General features: G+C 37.3%; 1 protein-coding gene and 1 pseudogene across 1 annotated transcript in view; one reads left to right on the top strand and one right to left on the bottom strand.

The window, feature by feature from the left end:
* CAPS2 (calcyphosine 2) overlaps positions 1–16,241 on the top strand; it is a 59,745-nt gene that overhangs the window by 23,309 nt on the left and 20,195 nt on the right. Inside the window, 5 exon segments of the mRNA XM_011929359.1 lie at positions 749–816; positions 8,730–8,849; positions 13,330–13,404; positions 14,266–14,361; positions 14,451–14,544. Coding sequence (XP_011784749.1) covers positions 749–816; positions 8,730–8,849; positions 13,330–13,404; positions 14,266–14,361; positions 14,451–14,544 — 453 coding nt within the window.
* LOC105502729 lies at positions 7,224–8,493 on the bottom strand (annotated as a pseudogene).

Here is a 16,241-nt window from a genome sequence, read left to right as displayed (position 1 = left end):
AGGGGTAGCATTAGGAGATATACCTAATGTAGATGATGAGTTAATGGGTGCAGCACACCAACAAGGCCCGTGTATACATACGTAATAAACCTGCACATTGTGCACAGGTACCCTAGAACTTAAAGTATAATTTTAAAAAAGTGAAAGAAAATAGTATGAAAAAAGCTTAATCAAACTAGTAATTGAGAAAAGTTTATTAAATATTATTGATGCATTATATACAGAGAAAATATTATACTTTCAATGAGGAGAGTTTTTTTTGTTTTTCCTTGTTTTAGATTTTTAATGAAATGTCAAACAATTCAAACTCAGTTTTGCCTTCTTTTGCTGTGAATAGTGTTAGACTAAGCTTATTTTGTGTCAGTGTTGGTAGTCTTCTTGGAGCGGGTTAACATGCCTTTTGCAGGACATCTCTTGAGGGGAGGAATAGAGTGGAAGGATGCCATAGTCTCTTTCTCCTTTAGTCTGCCCCGTAAAATGCAAAGGCAGCTCGTGAAAATTCTGATAATTTTTGCTGAAATGTAAGTGAATTATTTCTTAGAAAATAAATGATATGTGTAGATTAAATGACTGAAATTTAAATTTAGTAATGATGGAAAGTAATCTATAACCTATAATAGTAATCTATTTCCATCTATATGGAAGATGGAAATCAGAGATATTTAATTTATGTTTTAGAACTTTTGTGTTAAATATTGTATGGTTCTACTTTATCGATGGTGAAATTGTCTTTATTTAATCTTCCCAGGAAATTGTGGCTGCAGAGAAGAAGAAACAGATTGTTGCAGAGCAAGTCATGATAGACCACTTATCTAGGTGAGAATTAGCAACTGACAATAGAAATCAATTCAGAAAGTTTTTATTAAATTTCTTTTCATGCATGATGCTCATATCCTTGGTCAATTAAAGGTTAGCTAACTCAGAGGTTCCCAAACTTTCTCTGTTCACTGCACTGTTAGTGTTTTAGTAATTTTTTCACAGCACTCTTAGACCAATAGAAATACCTAACAGTTCTATTTGTTAAGTATTTTGCTCTAAACAACTTAATAAGTATTTATTTGGTAACAACTAATGACCATTTAAGAAATAATACACATAAATTGAAAGAAGATATCCTTACTTTATTCTTACCAAGAATCTGTATGCATCTTATGGGCACTGCACAGTCTCTCAAATCCTAGAATCATTTACAATGCTGCCACTTCCACTTTATATTCCATATTGATTTTCACCTGATATTTGCTTTTTATCATAGCAACTATAGAAAACTCAGCTCTGCAAAGATGTAACATCATTGAAGGAGTATAGTGTGCTGTCTTGTTGAAGCTGTGAACTACCCTGAGGCTGAACTAGTAGTTTACCTGGTGTGCAAGTGATGTCAAGTATCACTGAGTTTCCCTCAAAAATTAAAAATATTCCATAGTACCCCTGTGAGTTCACTGTGTTATCTCAGGGTTCCTTGGTGCAATTCGAGAACTGTGAGACTGTTAAGAATTTTAAAACCCATTAGAAAACTAAAAGGTTAACATATGCATTGCTGAATTGCATGATAATATGGAAGTATGCTAGAATTTCTGAAGAGGTTGGAATTATCTACTTCAAGGAAAAAGTAAGACTTAGCTTTGAAAAAACTGTTTAGTTACGTGGCAGAAGGAATGAATGACAGAAAGAATGATGCATGTTTCTACATGCACGTTTTTCAGTGAATCCTTTGAAATAGTTATACCTAGAGTCTCCCTTGTCCCTCCTTCCATTGTCTCATGAACTTGGTGTTTTCACCTCCCCCATGCCTCCAACAACTTTTTTCCAGAAGTAGTGACATCCATATTGCTAGGCTAATGATTTCTCAGTTCTCATTTACTTGGCCCATCTGCAGCAGCTGTCTCATTTGAAACTCTATTTTCTTTGAGGCAGGTTTTTTTTTTTTTTTTTTCTCTGCATGGCTTCCTGCACGCAACACTTGACTGTTCTCCTACCTTTCTCCCCTTCTCAGAATCTCTTGTGGTTCTTTTTCATCTTCCCAGTCTTTAAACGTGGGTGTGCCCAAGAGCTCAGTTCTTGGACCTCTTTTGTATTTGCTTTTTAAGTGATCTCATCCAGTAGCATGCCTTTAAAAACCACGTATATTCTGATACTTCTCTAAGATTTCAATTTAACTTTCTCCAATCTGGGTGTCTGAAACTTTACTGCCCTCTCTTCCACCATGACCAAATCTTTAATTTTCCTCCATGGCAAGTCAATTCTTCTTGTTACTAAGACCTAAAATCCTAGTGATGCCTTTGATCCCTCTCTTTCTCTCAAATACTGTATCTAGCTTGTCAACAAACACTCTCAGTCCTACCATCAACATAGATTTACTCCCTCTGCTACCACCATCCTATTCAAACTTATTTTGTGTCTCCTGGATTATTTCAGGGACTACTTAACTGGCCTCTTTTTTTCTGCATTTGCCGCTTACTGGTTTATTTTCAACCCAGTACCCCATAGTTAATCTATTAAAAGGCATGCCAGATAAAACCCTCCAGGAATTTCTCATTTCAATCACAGTGAAAGCTACAAGGCTCACGTATTAATTATGTGTCACAACAAAAATCAGTAGCTTAAAAGAACAGTAATTTTTGCTCATGTGTCTTTAGGTTATCTATCAAGGCTAGGCTTGGCTGGAAGGTCCTTACTTTTTCTTTTGTCCAGTTGTATATGAGCAAAAGCAATGGTCTTAGGTTTGATCTTAGGCCGTAAATGATCTCATGTGTTTCCATTTGCCCTTTAGTGCTTCTGCCACCTTTGCGAGAAAAACACTGCTTGGCTAGTCTGGTAGTCTCAAGAAAAAGGTCCTTCTAGAAATGCCACTGAGCTACTTAGTTGAGACCATCCTAGATAAACGGATTTCCAGCCAACCCGCATTTGTATGAGTTAGTTCAGTTGAGATTAGCAGAGTCATATAGCTGTGTGTAACTGACCAAAGCAAGTCAAAAGCTCAAGGTCAAGGGGTGAGAAAGTACACACCACCTATAATGAGGCCATAGCAAGGATATGGATCAGGATTACTAAAAAATTTGGGCCAATAACACGGTCTATCCAAGCCCACCATTGGACCTTGGACCTTGGACTTCTCTCCTCCAGCCATTTGACTTCTCTCTGTTCTGGAACATACCAGGTTCCATTCCTGTGTTAGGTACTTTGCATTTATTTTCCCCTCTTCTTGGAATGCCTTTTCCCCAGAAATTTGTATGTCTGCTTACTCATTTTAGCTCGTATCTTTACTTAGAAGTCACCTTGGTGAGGCCTACCTTGACCTTACTAAATAAACCATAAATAAATTTAAATAAATAAATTGACCATAAATAAATTTATGATCCCTTGCTCAAAATTTTGCATCTTCTTACCATTTCATTTTTTCCTCCATAGGGACATGTAATTCATGTTATATTTTCTCTGTTTATCATGTTAATTATCTTTCGGCCTCTTCAGAATGTGAGCTTCATGAGGGCAGAGCACTTTGGGAGTTTTGCTCACTATTACACTCCCATTGGCTAGTCTAGTAGCTGTATAGTAAAACTTGTTGAATAGGCAAGTGAATGAATGAACTGGAAAAGAGGACTTAAATAGAGTCAGCAGAATTTGGTTTTAGGTTTAGCTATGTGACTAATTCGCTGTTTGAGCTTTCATATTTTCCTTCTGTATGTCTTGATTTTTGCTTCTGCCAAATTAACATTAAGATTTCTTATAACTCTAACATTCTGTGTATGTATATTTAACACAGAACTGATAAATAAAGTGTGAGAATAGAATAGGTGCCACTTTTTTATAAATGCCAGCGTTTTTCATTTGGGAAATTTAAAAAATATCTTAATGCTCAATTTAAAAAGAGGATTTATTTCCTAACTTGGCACACAAATGAACAAAATCTACAGTATATGGTAGAGATGACTAAAGCTTTTCCTGAATGTTCCAGCAATGGAAATAACTCAATAAATTCGTAAGTTCTATCTTTGAATTGCTGTTTCATTTTCATAGTTTTGAAGTTTCATGATACCTTTTAAAAAATGTCTACTCATTTATTCTTTTATCCAGTTAATCATCAAATTTATTCAGACTTAGGGTTTTTCCAGGCAAGTAGAAAAAACCAGAGAGGGCAAGATTATTAAAAGGTGGGTACAGGATTCTCTTTTGATGAATCATGGAACCCAACCTGCTAAGGAGGAAAGTAAGTGTTGCTGGATGGTGCCATGTAGTTCCAGGCTCTTGGTGTCCCGAACAAAGAACTGAACGAGACGCACAGAGATAGCAAAGCAAAGCAGCAGAAGTGTATTCAGCGCAGTATTACACTCTCAGAGTGGGGGAATGGACTGAGTTCTGTGAGATAAATCAACCTGAGTTTGGTCCTTTGGGTCCTTTTATGCGTTTTTTTGTTTTCTTCTCTTCCCAAGGATGCCTAATCTCTAGCCAGTATCTGCCTTTTGATTAATAGATGTTGCTGAGTTAATGTGGCCCTTGTGTGCTTGTGTGTCATCTCCATCCCATAATTTTAAGTACATGTATGATATGCAGTCCATATGCATGAAACTTAAGTAGCTAATTACCATATTGGGTAATTTTAAGGATATTTCTTTTTAATGAGCATTCCCCTCTCTGGGGAGCTGCCCCTGACAGGTTTGGTCCAAACCTAGCTGGCCATGGGGGCTCCTTACTCACTTTTTTTTTTTGAGACTGAGTCTCGCTCCGTCACCCAGGCTGGAGTGCAGTGGTGCGATATTGGCTCACTGCAAGCTCCTTACTCACTTTTTTATCTCACTTTTGTTTTGGCTGCTGAACCTCTGCTTCTTATCTCACTTCTTGCTCAGTCACCCCTTCACCTTCTTTTACTCATTCTGTTCTTTATCGAACTTTTAATTCTTTTTGCTGTTTTCCTGCATCATTTCCCCTGTTTTCCTGTCTCATAAGGATATGAGGATAACCTATTATTCTTACCCTTAAAATAATATTAATAACAACAATAACAAATCAAAACTATTACCAGTGGTGGGTGTCCAGTTTCTTTGCACTTTGAACAAAGAATTGGACAAAACACAAAAGCAAAGCAAGGAAAGAATGATGCAACAAAAGCGGAGATTTATTGAAAATCAAAGTATACTCCACAGGATGGGAGCAGCCTGAGCAAGTGGCTCAAGGACCTGATTGCAGAATTTTCTGGGGCTTAAATACCCTCTAGAGGTTTACTATTGGTTACTTGGTGTACATGTAAATGTATGTAATGACAAATACATACATACAGTTCTTTTTACTTTGTCTATTTACATACTTTGTCTACTTTGTCTATGTAAATGAAGAAGTGACCTGCAATCAGTCTAATTGGTTGTGGAAAGTGACCAATCAGAAGCTGAAGTGAAGTTACAAAGTTACACCCTATGCAAACATCTGATTGGTCATGGGAAGTGACCAGTCAGAGGCTGAAGTGAGTTACAAAGTTATCCTCCTATGCAAATTTAGACTTGGCCCACAACCATCATGATTGGTCATGGGAGGGGACCAATCAGAGGTATTTTCAATTTTTCATCTGCCACACAGAAAAGGGGGGTGGTTGCAAAGGAAGTAGCCTCTGGTCCTTTTATTACTTGACTGTGGAAAGTTGGGGTTTTCCTTTTGATTTAGTTCTAGGAAGTCAGTGTGAATGGACCTTAGGTTTCCTGCCTCCAGACCCTATTCTCCTGCCTTAAAAACACAATGACACCTATGTTCCTTATATTGTTAAGTGAATCTCATTTCACATTGTTCAGTTACTGTATATCTTTCTACTTGATGACCTCAAATCCAATTAGTTTTCTAGTTCTGTTGGTGTTTCTTGAATTTGTTCTTTCTACTTTGTCTATTTATTTACTTTTTATTTTATTTTATTTTTCTCTTGTATTTATGTATTTTATAGTTTTGGGGTACATGAGATAATTTAACAATATAATTTGTAAAGATCAAGTCAGTGTACTTGGGATAGCCATAACCTTAAATATTTGTCTTTTCTGTATGTTAGAAACATTGTAATTATCATCTTCTAGCTACTTTAAAATGTACTACATATTATTGTAATTATAGTCATCCTACTGTTCTATGGAACACTGGATCTTTTTTCCTCGATCAAACTGTGTGTTTACTGCCACCTTAGTGTAGACCCTTACTATCACTTTTCAAGACCATTGCAATGCCACCTGATGGGCTATCATGCCTCTATATTTATCCATATTCGGTAAAATATGCCGTAAAAGGGAAATTAGGAGGCAAAGCCTCAACTATTGAGTGCTTCTATAATACTTAGTAGATTATAGGTACTCTCCTAAACAATATGTATATGTTAACTAATTTATTTAATCTTCACATCACTTCTGTGGGGGAGATACCATTATTCTTTCTTTTATTAATGAGAAAACTTTGGTCCAGAGCAAAATGACCAGATAAGGCTACACGGCTAATTATTGCGGTAGGCAAGGATTGAATCCAGGCAGTCTAGCTGCAGAGTCTGTACTCTCCTCCATTACACTGTGTACAGTCCTCAGGTGTGACCTCACTGTGCTGTCTGCTGTGGCTGTACTCATATTGTTCCTCTGCTTGTGGTGCCCTTACTCCTTCTCCTCTGAGTGCTAACTTGTACTCACTTTTTTTGGATCATATCACAAGAATCTTTAATGTTTACTTTAACATTGACTCATGGTGGGGTTGAAAATGTGTTTAGTAAAGTGTGCCAAGTGCCCACATTGAGACCAGCTCCATTCAAATCAGTTCACTCTGTGAGGATGTTTCCTGTGCCCAGCAAGGTCGTGAAGAGAGGGGCCTTGACTTTTCTCTTTGTTAGGTCAGCTTTGCCGGTGAGTTCTTCCAAACTTGCCAGGAGCAGCCTACCCCAGTACACATCATCAGTCCCATGTAAAAGAATACGATGGAAACTTTCTCAATATATTTCATCAGTTTAGCACGTCTCTGGTACAAAAATCCAAGAAAGGCAGCACAAAAGCAAAAGTGCCAACCAAACTTACTTATAAACAAACATGCATATGTCCCAAACACTACACAGTAGTACCCAGATGACAACATTGCACTAAAAGGTATAAAAGCACTGTACTGTAAAGTTACACGTGAATACTGCACTGTAAATCCTGAATACTCTAGTGACCCACCCCCACCGCTTCCACAGGCCTGGTGAGGGTCAGAAACCATTCATCTGCCTCCAGACCTTGCTAGTCCTGGGAGACACTGTTACAGGAGCAGTAGGCAGTGGGATTAGTCTCCTGCAGAGCTCTGGCCTCCTCCATAGCTTCCCAGTATCCGGAAGGCTTGGGGGTCTTTCTTAAAGACCATGGCCAGGAACTCCATGATTTGCATGTTGGTAATTTCGCGGCCGGCCCTGGAGCCCCAGAAGAACTCATGCACCGGCTGCTGCACGTACGGGCCGGGCCGGTACTTCAGGTAATTCTGCTGGACGAACTCCTTGGTGATGAGCTTCCGCACGTCCCCGAAGGTGGAAGGTGGACTGCTTTTTCCAGGGCCACAGCCCCAGGACGCACAGCACGTTCCAGATGGCAATCTCTCTGGCGCTGCAGTCTTTCAAGTAGATGAGGCTCAGGATCATGAGAACGCCTGTCAGGACCATGATGTTGCTCAGAGACACCCTGTCCAGCTCTTCGGGCTCCAGCGCTTTGACCAGCTCAGACTCCACGGTGTGGAGGCTGGACAGCCTCTGGTGCAGCCTGGTCAGCTTCCATGGTGCATTCCCAACACCTGGGCGAGAATGAGGCTGGTGAGCCTGAGGATGCCCCTCCATCACTAATTGTAGCTGCCAATGAATGACATCCTTCCATGTCTGGAAACCAAATGATGATCTTCTTCTGGTCATTGACCCGCACGTAACACACGAGTTCGTGCGCCTTCTTCAGCAGCTGTGCTGGGCCAGACTGGGCCGTGCTAGGGGCCTAGTGGGCGCCGCCCTTCTCCGCGGCCTGCTGCAGAGCCTTCGGGTCGCTCGGGGTCTGGGGCAGTGGTCGGGTCTCGAGGAGGGCTCTGCGGCTCTGCCAGGGTCGCGAACAGAGGAACGCCTACCGAAACCCCAGGGTTGCTATGCACCTCGGAGCTGGAGGCCTCGGCTGCAAAGTTGGGGTCGCTCAGATCCTTACTTTGTTCCGACCTGTCTGCTCCCTGTCTGACAAGAGCCTCTGCGTCCAGGAGCACTTTGAGTCTGCCCTCCTCCGTGGACTCCTGGAGAGGAAGTCTTGTACTCGCACCTTTTAAGAATCAGTGCAAATATCTCCTAGGATGCCTTTCGTAAACTCTTCTCTATGTCTTCTAGGAATTAAGTTATTCTTTTCTATGTTTGTTCATTGAATTTCTGTTGTGGCATTTATGACTTTGTATTCTTGTTTTACTTTACCTGTGTTCTCTCCTACCCACCTCCCACACCATCAGAAACCAGCACTGGGTCTGCTTGTTTAAAGAATAGTAAAATAAAAACATGGAGCTCTTAACTCCCTCCGAAATTTCAATTCAGTTTTAGATAATACTTCTGGAAAAAGAGGAATATTTACTTTCTTATGGAAAATATTTTTAAATAAATTTAATAAAAATATTATTCTGACAGTGTTGTAAATTTGCATTTGGTATATGAACTTTTAGAACTGCTTAAAAATATGTGAATTTTAAAGTAATGCATGATCATATTTAATTGTAGGACTTTTTATTTTCCTGTATAGGGCTGTAATCAGTGATCCAGAACAAAATTTAGCCATTGAGCGAAGAGAAAGTGATCATATCCTTCCAGATTCAAAGATGACACCTCTTCGATTTAGAAAAAGAACACTACATGAAACAAAGTAAGATTTTAATTACATAAAATGAGGATGCACTATGTTCTAAAAGTATTTTTAAAATGTACTTCTGTGTCTAGCTGGAGCTTTTGTGTTTGTTTCACTTTTTCTATATAAAGAAAAGTGGAATTTTTTTAGTTCAGCTCCCAATTTTGCTACTTTATGATATTAGGGGCAATACCTTATTTTACTCTCTTTGCCCTCTAGATTTTTTATTTGTAATTTAGGGGGGAAAAAGCCATAACCTTTGGAGATAATGGATGGGAAAATGTATCATATAGTTACCAAGATATTTTACGTGTGTTATATATAATGGCTAAATCTCATTGGCATGTTAAAAATTGGTATTGATTACACTTTTTTTTTTTTTTTGCATTTTACGTTGTAGCTTTTTCAACCTTAGAATTGGTATGATCTTTTACAGTCCTCTGATGCTGTCCACTTAAATTCTTCAACAGTTTCACTGACATCTAACCTCAGCTTTAGTAGACATAAAAAAATCTACCAGTACCCACAGTAACTTTTTCATATTTTCAGACTACTGTAATTGTTAGTATTTTCATATTTTTTTAATGGTTTTGTCTCATTCTTATTTTCTGAAAGCCCTTGCTTTCATTCATTTAACTATTTAGAAGCATCATGTGTTAGTTTCCTATTGCTGCTGTAACAATTACCATGAGCTTAGTATTCTAAAACACAGATTTATTCTTTAATTGTTCTGGAGTTCAGATGCCTAAAATCATGGGATTGATAGGGCTACATTCCTTCTAGAGGTTTTGGGGTGAAGCTGTTTTCTTGCCTTTTGCAGCTTCTAGAAGCTGGCTCACGGCCCCTTCCTCCATCTTCAAAGTCTGCAGTAGCTGGTTTCATGCTGCATCACTCTGTCACTCTTTTTCTATAGATGCATTTCTCTCTACATTCCTCCAATAAGGACATGTATGAGTGCATTGAATCTACCTGGATAATTCCAATAATCTCTCCATTTTAGTGTTCTTAATTTATCACATATACCACATCTCTTCTATCATATAATGTATTCCCATGTTCCAAGGATTAGGATGTAGACATGTTGGGCCAGAGAAGGTTGTCATTTATGTACCACACATCTTAACTTTCCTTTTTAAAAGTAAACTTTCATTGAAATAAAACGTACATTCACAGTGCACACATTTTAGGTGCACAACGTAGGAGTTATCAAAAACAGAACAACACTCATATACCAAATGCCCAGATCAAGAAACAGACAATTGCCAGTACCGCAGAACCTCCCCTTATGCTGCCTCCCAGTTACTATTCATTTCCCCTGCTATACCAGGTTAACCTCTCTATCTTAATATCATAGATTAGAACTGCCTGGTTATGAAATTTATGGAAATGAAATTACAAGAAATCTAAACTCCATGTCCAGCTTATTTTTTCTCTCTAATGGCACTTGTTTATTTAGTTGTATATAAGATGTATAACATGATATTTTGATATACATAGTGAAATGTGTTTGGCTTCTTTTACCCAACATTATGTTTGTTAGTTTTATCCATGGTGTTATTTGTAGTTGTCTTTTTTTAATCTCATCGTTGTATGGTATTTCATTGTACCACATGCCACAACCTATCTATTCAGAGGTTGATAGATATTTGGCTGTTTATCAATAGTGCTGCCATGAACTTCCTTGCTCATGCCTTTTGGTAAACATATGTACTCATTTCTGCTGAGTATATACTTAGAAGTAGAATTGTTGGACCATTTAGTATCCATATGTTCAGCTTTAAAAGATGCAGCCAAATAGCTTTCCCAACTGGTTGCTGAAATTTACACTCCCACCAGTAGCAGTATGAGTGTTCTTGTTGCACCGTATCTTTGCCAGAGCTTGGTATTGTCTGCCTTTTTTTATTTGAGTTCTTCTTATGGATGTGTATTAGTGATTTTAATTTGCATTTCACTGGAGACTAATGTAGTTGAGTACTTTTCCATATGTATATAGGCCATCTAGATATTCTCATACAAAATTTCCATTCAAGCCTGTTGAGTTGTCTGTCTTTTTAGTATTTGTGGATCTTATTTACATGTTTTAGAAATGAATCCTTTTTCAACTATATTTGTCACACATATCTTGTCCTACTCTGTAGTTACCTTTTCATTCTCTTGACTGTATCTGTCTTAAAAACTAAAGTTAGAAATAGGAGTTCCTAATTTTAACATAGGCCAGTTTTCCTCTTTCCGTATATTGTTAATGTCCTTTGTATGTTTCTTAAAAATAATCTCTGCCTACCACTAAATCATTTTCCCTCTGACTTGTAATGCCACATATGTCATATGTCAAGTTGTTATGTGCATAATTATGACATGACATGTTATATCCATGTCTAATGCATGGTTGGTTTCTAGACTTTTTCTTCAGTATTATCTGTTTCCCTGTGTCAATATTATCCTAATTAGTATTGTGTTGTATTAGAGTAAATACCTGCAACTTGTTTCAAGCTAATCTAGTTCCATGAGAAATCCTGTTGTGGTATCAATTAGAATTATTGAATTTGTAGCTTTCACTCCTCTTACCCCCCATTTATTCTTCCCAGAGGAGGAAAGAGTTCTGCTTCATAAATTTAGAAGCAGGAATTGGCGTGGGTAGTGCAGCCCTCCCTCTCCCCTTTGTTTGGGAGGCAGCAGCCTGCAGAAGCACACATTCTGCCCTGTGCATTGTTTTAGAGGGTCCCTCCCCAGTGGAAATGAGTGGGTTAGTCTGTTTAATTATAGTGGTAAGGACTAGCTTGTGGTTGCTGCATACCTAAGCCGTGGTTTCTAATAGCTTTATCAATACTAAAATTCGTACTTTAATCTTCAGTCTTTCTGATTATTCTTTATGTATTGGTAAGGAACTTGGGTTCCTGAAAGGAATTGGGCACCTAAAACCCAACATGGCACTTTTCATTTTATAGTGTAAATACATATTTACTTTTATCTTTTCGAGAAGACTACAGGGCCCTTGAAGCTGCTACTTCCATTTGTCACTGTTAAAGTGAGTTCTGTTTACTATTGAAAAGCAATATAATGTAATGGTTAAGAGCGAAGTTTTTTCTAGCTCTGCCATTTACTAATCATATGGCCCCGGGCAATTTACTCTTCTGTCTCTGTTTCTATAAAATTTATTTGAAAAATGGGAATAATAACACTTACCTCAGAGTTATTGTAAGTAGTAAATAAACCAATACACATTAAAGTGATTTTAACAATGACTAGTGTCTGGGAAATTCTCAATAAATGGTAGCCGTTACTGTTGTTTCAGGCACATAGTGGGCATTCAATAAACACATTAATCCCAGTGGATTAAATTGAATTGAGGTGGTTAAGCTCCCATGGCTCTACTCTGTGCTTACAAACTCTCATTTGGTTTGCAGGCTCATGTTTCCTTTCCCCTGCTTCCTTTTTGTAGATACCCAGATTTTATAGAGGTGTAGCTTTCAAGATTCCAGTGACCCACACACTTACTTACTAATTACATTACTGCCATTTCATTATACCTGCAGTTTTATGGGAGAAATATTATTAAATTATTTGTGAAGCAAAGAAGAAATGTATCATTTAGTCTTCAGATCTCTTAATATATAGGAGATTATTGGCAGTAGGGTGCTTTGATTTTGCTTTATATTGTTAAATAGAATTTTAGGGCTGGCAGCCTTTATGAGATCATTCAGTACTGTCTGAAGGTCATAATGCTTAAATAACCTATTGATCTATGACAAGGTTCGAACTTCATTCAGCACTCTTCCTCACTCTGGTTATTCTGGTAAGGAATGTTTTCAGTTACACATCACTGAAAAACGATTGATAGTGGCTTAAACAAGTCAGAATTTATTTTTCTTATATAGTTAGCTGCTTGGAGGTAGACATTTATTGATTTTGGTTCAGTAGCTTAGTGATATTACAGCTCTAGGCTGGCTTTCCTATATCTTTTTGGTCATTCTGATGTGGTGGCTTGATCTCATGGTGGCTATAGTGGTGCCTAGCATCATATTCCTGCCACGTTCACAGGCAGGAACTCTTCTCATGCCACTCTCTTACCAGGACAAAAGAAAATCTTTCCTGGAAGCTTATTGGCAGAACTAGGTCCCTTACTCATCCTTAATTGCAAGATGCTAAGAGCAAATTCTATGGTGGGAGGGAAGCAAAGAAGAAGAGGGTTGGAAATGGCACTTGGGTAGCCGTGCAATAGTGCCAGTCGCAAATGTTATATCTCTGTTCAATATTTACTTTTATAGCACTTTGATGGTATAACTTCTAAGATAAAAGTCATTCACATATTATATACTATATTTCAGAGTTATTTCTTTTGTGTCTGCTACAATTAGCAATCTGAAAAAAAAAAGAGTGCCTTTATCTTTATCCAATCTGTGTGGTTTCAAAATATTAACATAACTTTTTTTGTACATTGTAATTTCCATCAAGTTATAGGTATCTTAAAAAGTTACTGACAAAATGTATTTCTTAACAGGATAAGAACTCATTCTACATTAACTGAAAATGTGCTTTCTCATAAATTACAATTTGATGGTAGGATCATATCACGGTAATTGTGATTTCATTAAAATTTTAATCCTGTGATTACAAAAACATATTCTCTTTTGAATAGAAATAACAGTAATGAGATTAGATAAGTTTGTATCATTTAAAAATATGTGAATTTAGAACAGACATTTTAATGTAATATCTAGTAATCTGTTATAAAAAATAGGAAATATGAATCTGTAGGAAAAACATTCTAATTAAAAGTTATCTTTGAAGCGAATTTAAATGCTTTTTAAAAAGTAACTTAGCAGTGAATTTTTAAGAGTTATATTACTACCAGAGTATTGTAAACTGAAAACTAATGTTTTATAAGCTGCTTTATTTAATTTTATCTGAATGATTTAACAGATTATCGATAGATGCAGTGACAAGGGAAATAATTCTTAAATCTATTATTTCAGTCTTATAATCTTCCAGTAATACATAATTCTACTTGATGTTTTCTCTATATTACTAGTAAAATGTGTATTTTAAATTATCTTTTTTAAAGTGATTTTAAAGCTTTCTATGACAATAAAAGATAATAAATTTGTATCTATGTGTGCCTTCTTACAAGCTCAACACTTTTAAAGATAATTCACTTTATCTTAAAAGTCTATGTTGAATTAATAATTTACATTGTAAATATATCCACTTTTCATGTCAGTGTAATATTTTTTTTTTTCTGCATTCAAATCTAACTTTTAGTAGACATTTCAGCAAGCTGTGTTTTTATGTTTTCCCTACAGTTTCCCATAACCTTCACTCATTGCCACATACATAAGAGAGTTAGCTATCCCTCTTGAGATGTACACTTTTTTTAGTTAATTAATCTAAAAATTATTCTATTTGAAGATATTTGATATCATTCTATTTTTTCCAGTAATGGACGTGATGCTTGCAGAGAGCTGATTGGGTTCTTTTTCACTCATGACCAATCCCTTACAATTTATGAATATCGACAATTTGGGAAAAATAGGTATGCCATAAAACATTGTTAGAACTCTGGAGATGATCACTTCTGAGAGAAACTAAATAACTTTCCATTTTTTTTCATTTACTTTCTAGAACAATTGTGCTTCCTTTTATTCAAAAAAGCATTTATAGTCATCAGTGTGGACGAAGAAAAGGAAAACAGTACCGACTTGGTGATTTTTATGTTGTAAGTTGTGTGTGTGTGTGCACACATTTAATACCAGATGGTGGATTTTGTGGAGTCCTATGGAGGTAGAGGAGCAGGGCTTCTAGTCTTCAATTTATTTCCTCTCCTCTGTCCTGAACAGGGTCATTTATGTGGGCTAATGGTTGGTGTTTTCCCAGGAACTTCTGCTTCCCAGCCCCAAATCTCAAGAATGAATACAAGCATAGCATTTATTTTCTGTAACACCCCTCTTCCCATTCCACAATGTGGGTTGTCTCCAGATGAAGTTGTATCTTAATATTTTGAAAGGTTCTTCAAAGCTATGTCATTGGCTAAATGGCTATCTCAATAGCACCAGGAGATATTCTTTACCTAAAGTAGGTTTATCCTCTGAGGATGGACAGTTTTCCTCCATGTGAAGGGGTATGGGCCTCTGGAGCTATCACTTTTCTGACAGATAGCCTATCTTCCTTGTGATTTTCCCACTTCAGGAAATTCCTGGCATTTGGTATGTCACAAGGATTCCCTAGAATGGGTGGAGCATAGATAGTGTTACAGTTTGTGTAGTGCCCTTAAATTTTAAATCGTATTTACACTTTATATCATGATTAAAATACAGCACTATCCACAGTGATCATTCAGGTAATATATGTTTCTATCCTAAGATCTATAGATGAAGCAGTAAGTTAGACTCATTCCCTGCTTTTGTGGAGCTGACAGTCTAATTGGAGACACAGATAGATAGGAGGGCCAGATAGGAGGGGCAATGTGGGCCAGATAGGAGGGATGACGGCCCAGTTTTGTGGAATCAAAGGAGGCTCCCTAGAGAAAGTGCCATCTACCCTTGACTAGGAGTTAGCAAGGCTGGGATAAGGGGATAGGTGAGGGTGGGGAAAAGCTTCCAGGTGGAGAAGACAGCTTGTGCTAAGAACAAAAAGGAAGAGAGCACATGACTTATTTGGAGAACTGGAAGTAGTTCAGTCTGGTTGGAGGAAAGTTCAAGGTGGAGGCTGGCAAGAGATGAATCAGAGCCTATGTTAAAGAGTTATCTAACATGTATTGGGTAGTCACTGGAAGAGAAGATGTGGATGGAGTGGGGGAAGGTGACATGATCAGATCTGTGATTTTGAAAGATCTGTCTGGCTACAATGTGGGGAAGGAATTGAAGACTAGATACACAAGGGCAGGATGGGATTGAATTATATTAATCAAGGAGAGGGATTATGGAAACCTGAATAAGCAAGTGACTCTGGCTATGAAGCTAATTAGACAAATAAAAGTTATTTGATAGGTAGAGCCAGTACAATTTGGTACCCAGTTAAGGGAAAAGTATGGGTTGAGGAAAAATTTTACATCTTACACTTAAATACACTATACACTATACATATGGCACTGAAGCCTGCCTCTTGAGATCTAGAGAAAATCAGCTCCGACTCCCATTTCACAACCTGCAGAAGAATATTTAATGCATATTCCAAGTTTAAAGTTTGAGTTTATGTCTCCAAAAATTTAGTGTAGTTTATGATTTATTCTCACTATCCTTATTCCGTACTTCTTTGAAGTAGATGTGGAACTCTGTTCTTTTTTATGATTTCCAAGAAAGAAAGAAAAAGAAAGAAAGAGAGAGAGAGAGTAAGAGAGAAAGAGAGAAAGAGAGAGAAAGAAAGAAAGAAAGAAAGAAAGAAAGAAAGAAAGAAAGAAAGAAAGAAAGAAAGAAA

The sequence above is a fragment of the Colobus angolensis genome, unplaced genomic scaffold (assembly GCF_000951035.1).
Source record: "Colobus angolensis palliatus isolate OR3802 unplaced genomic scaffold, Cang.pa_1.0 Scaffold80, whole genome shotgun sequence".
Lineage (NCBI taxonomy): Eukaryota > Metazoa > Chordata > Mammalia > Primates > Cercopithecidae > Colobus > Colobus angolensis.
Note: the sequence above shows the minus strand (reverse complement) of the source record. Positions and strands in the feature narration are given on the sequence as shown.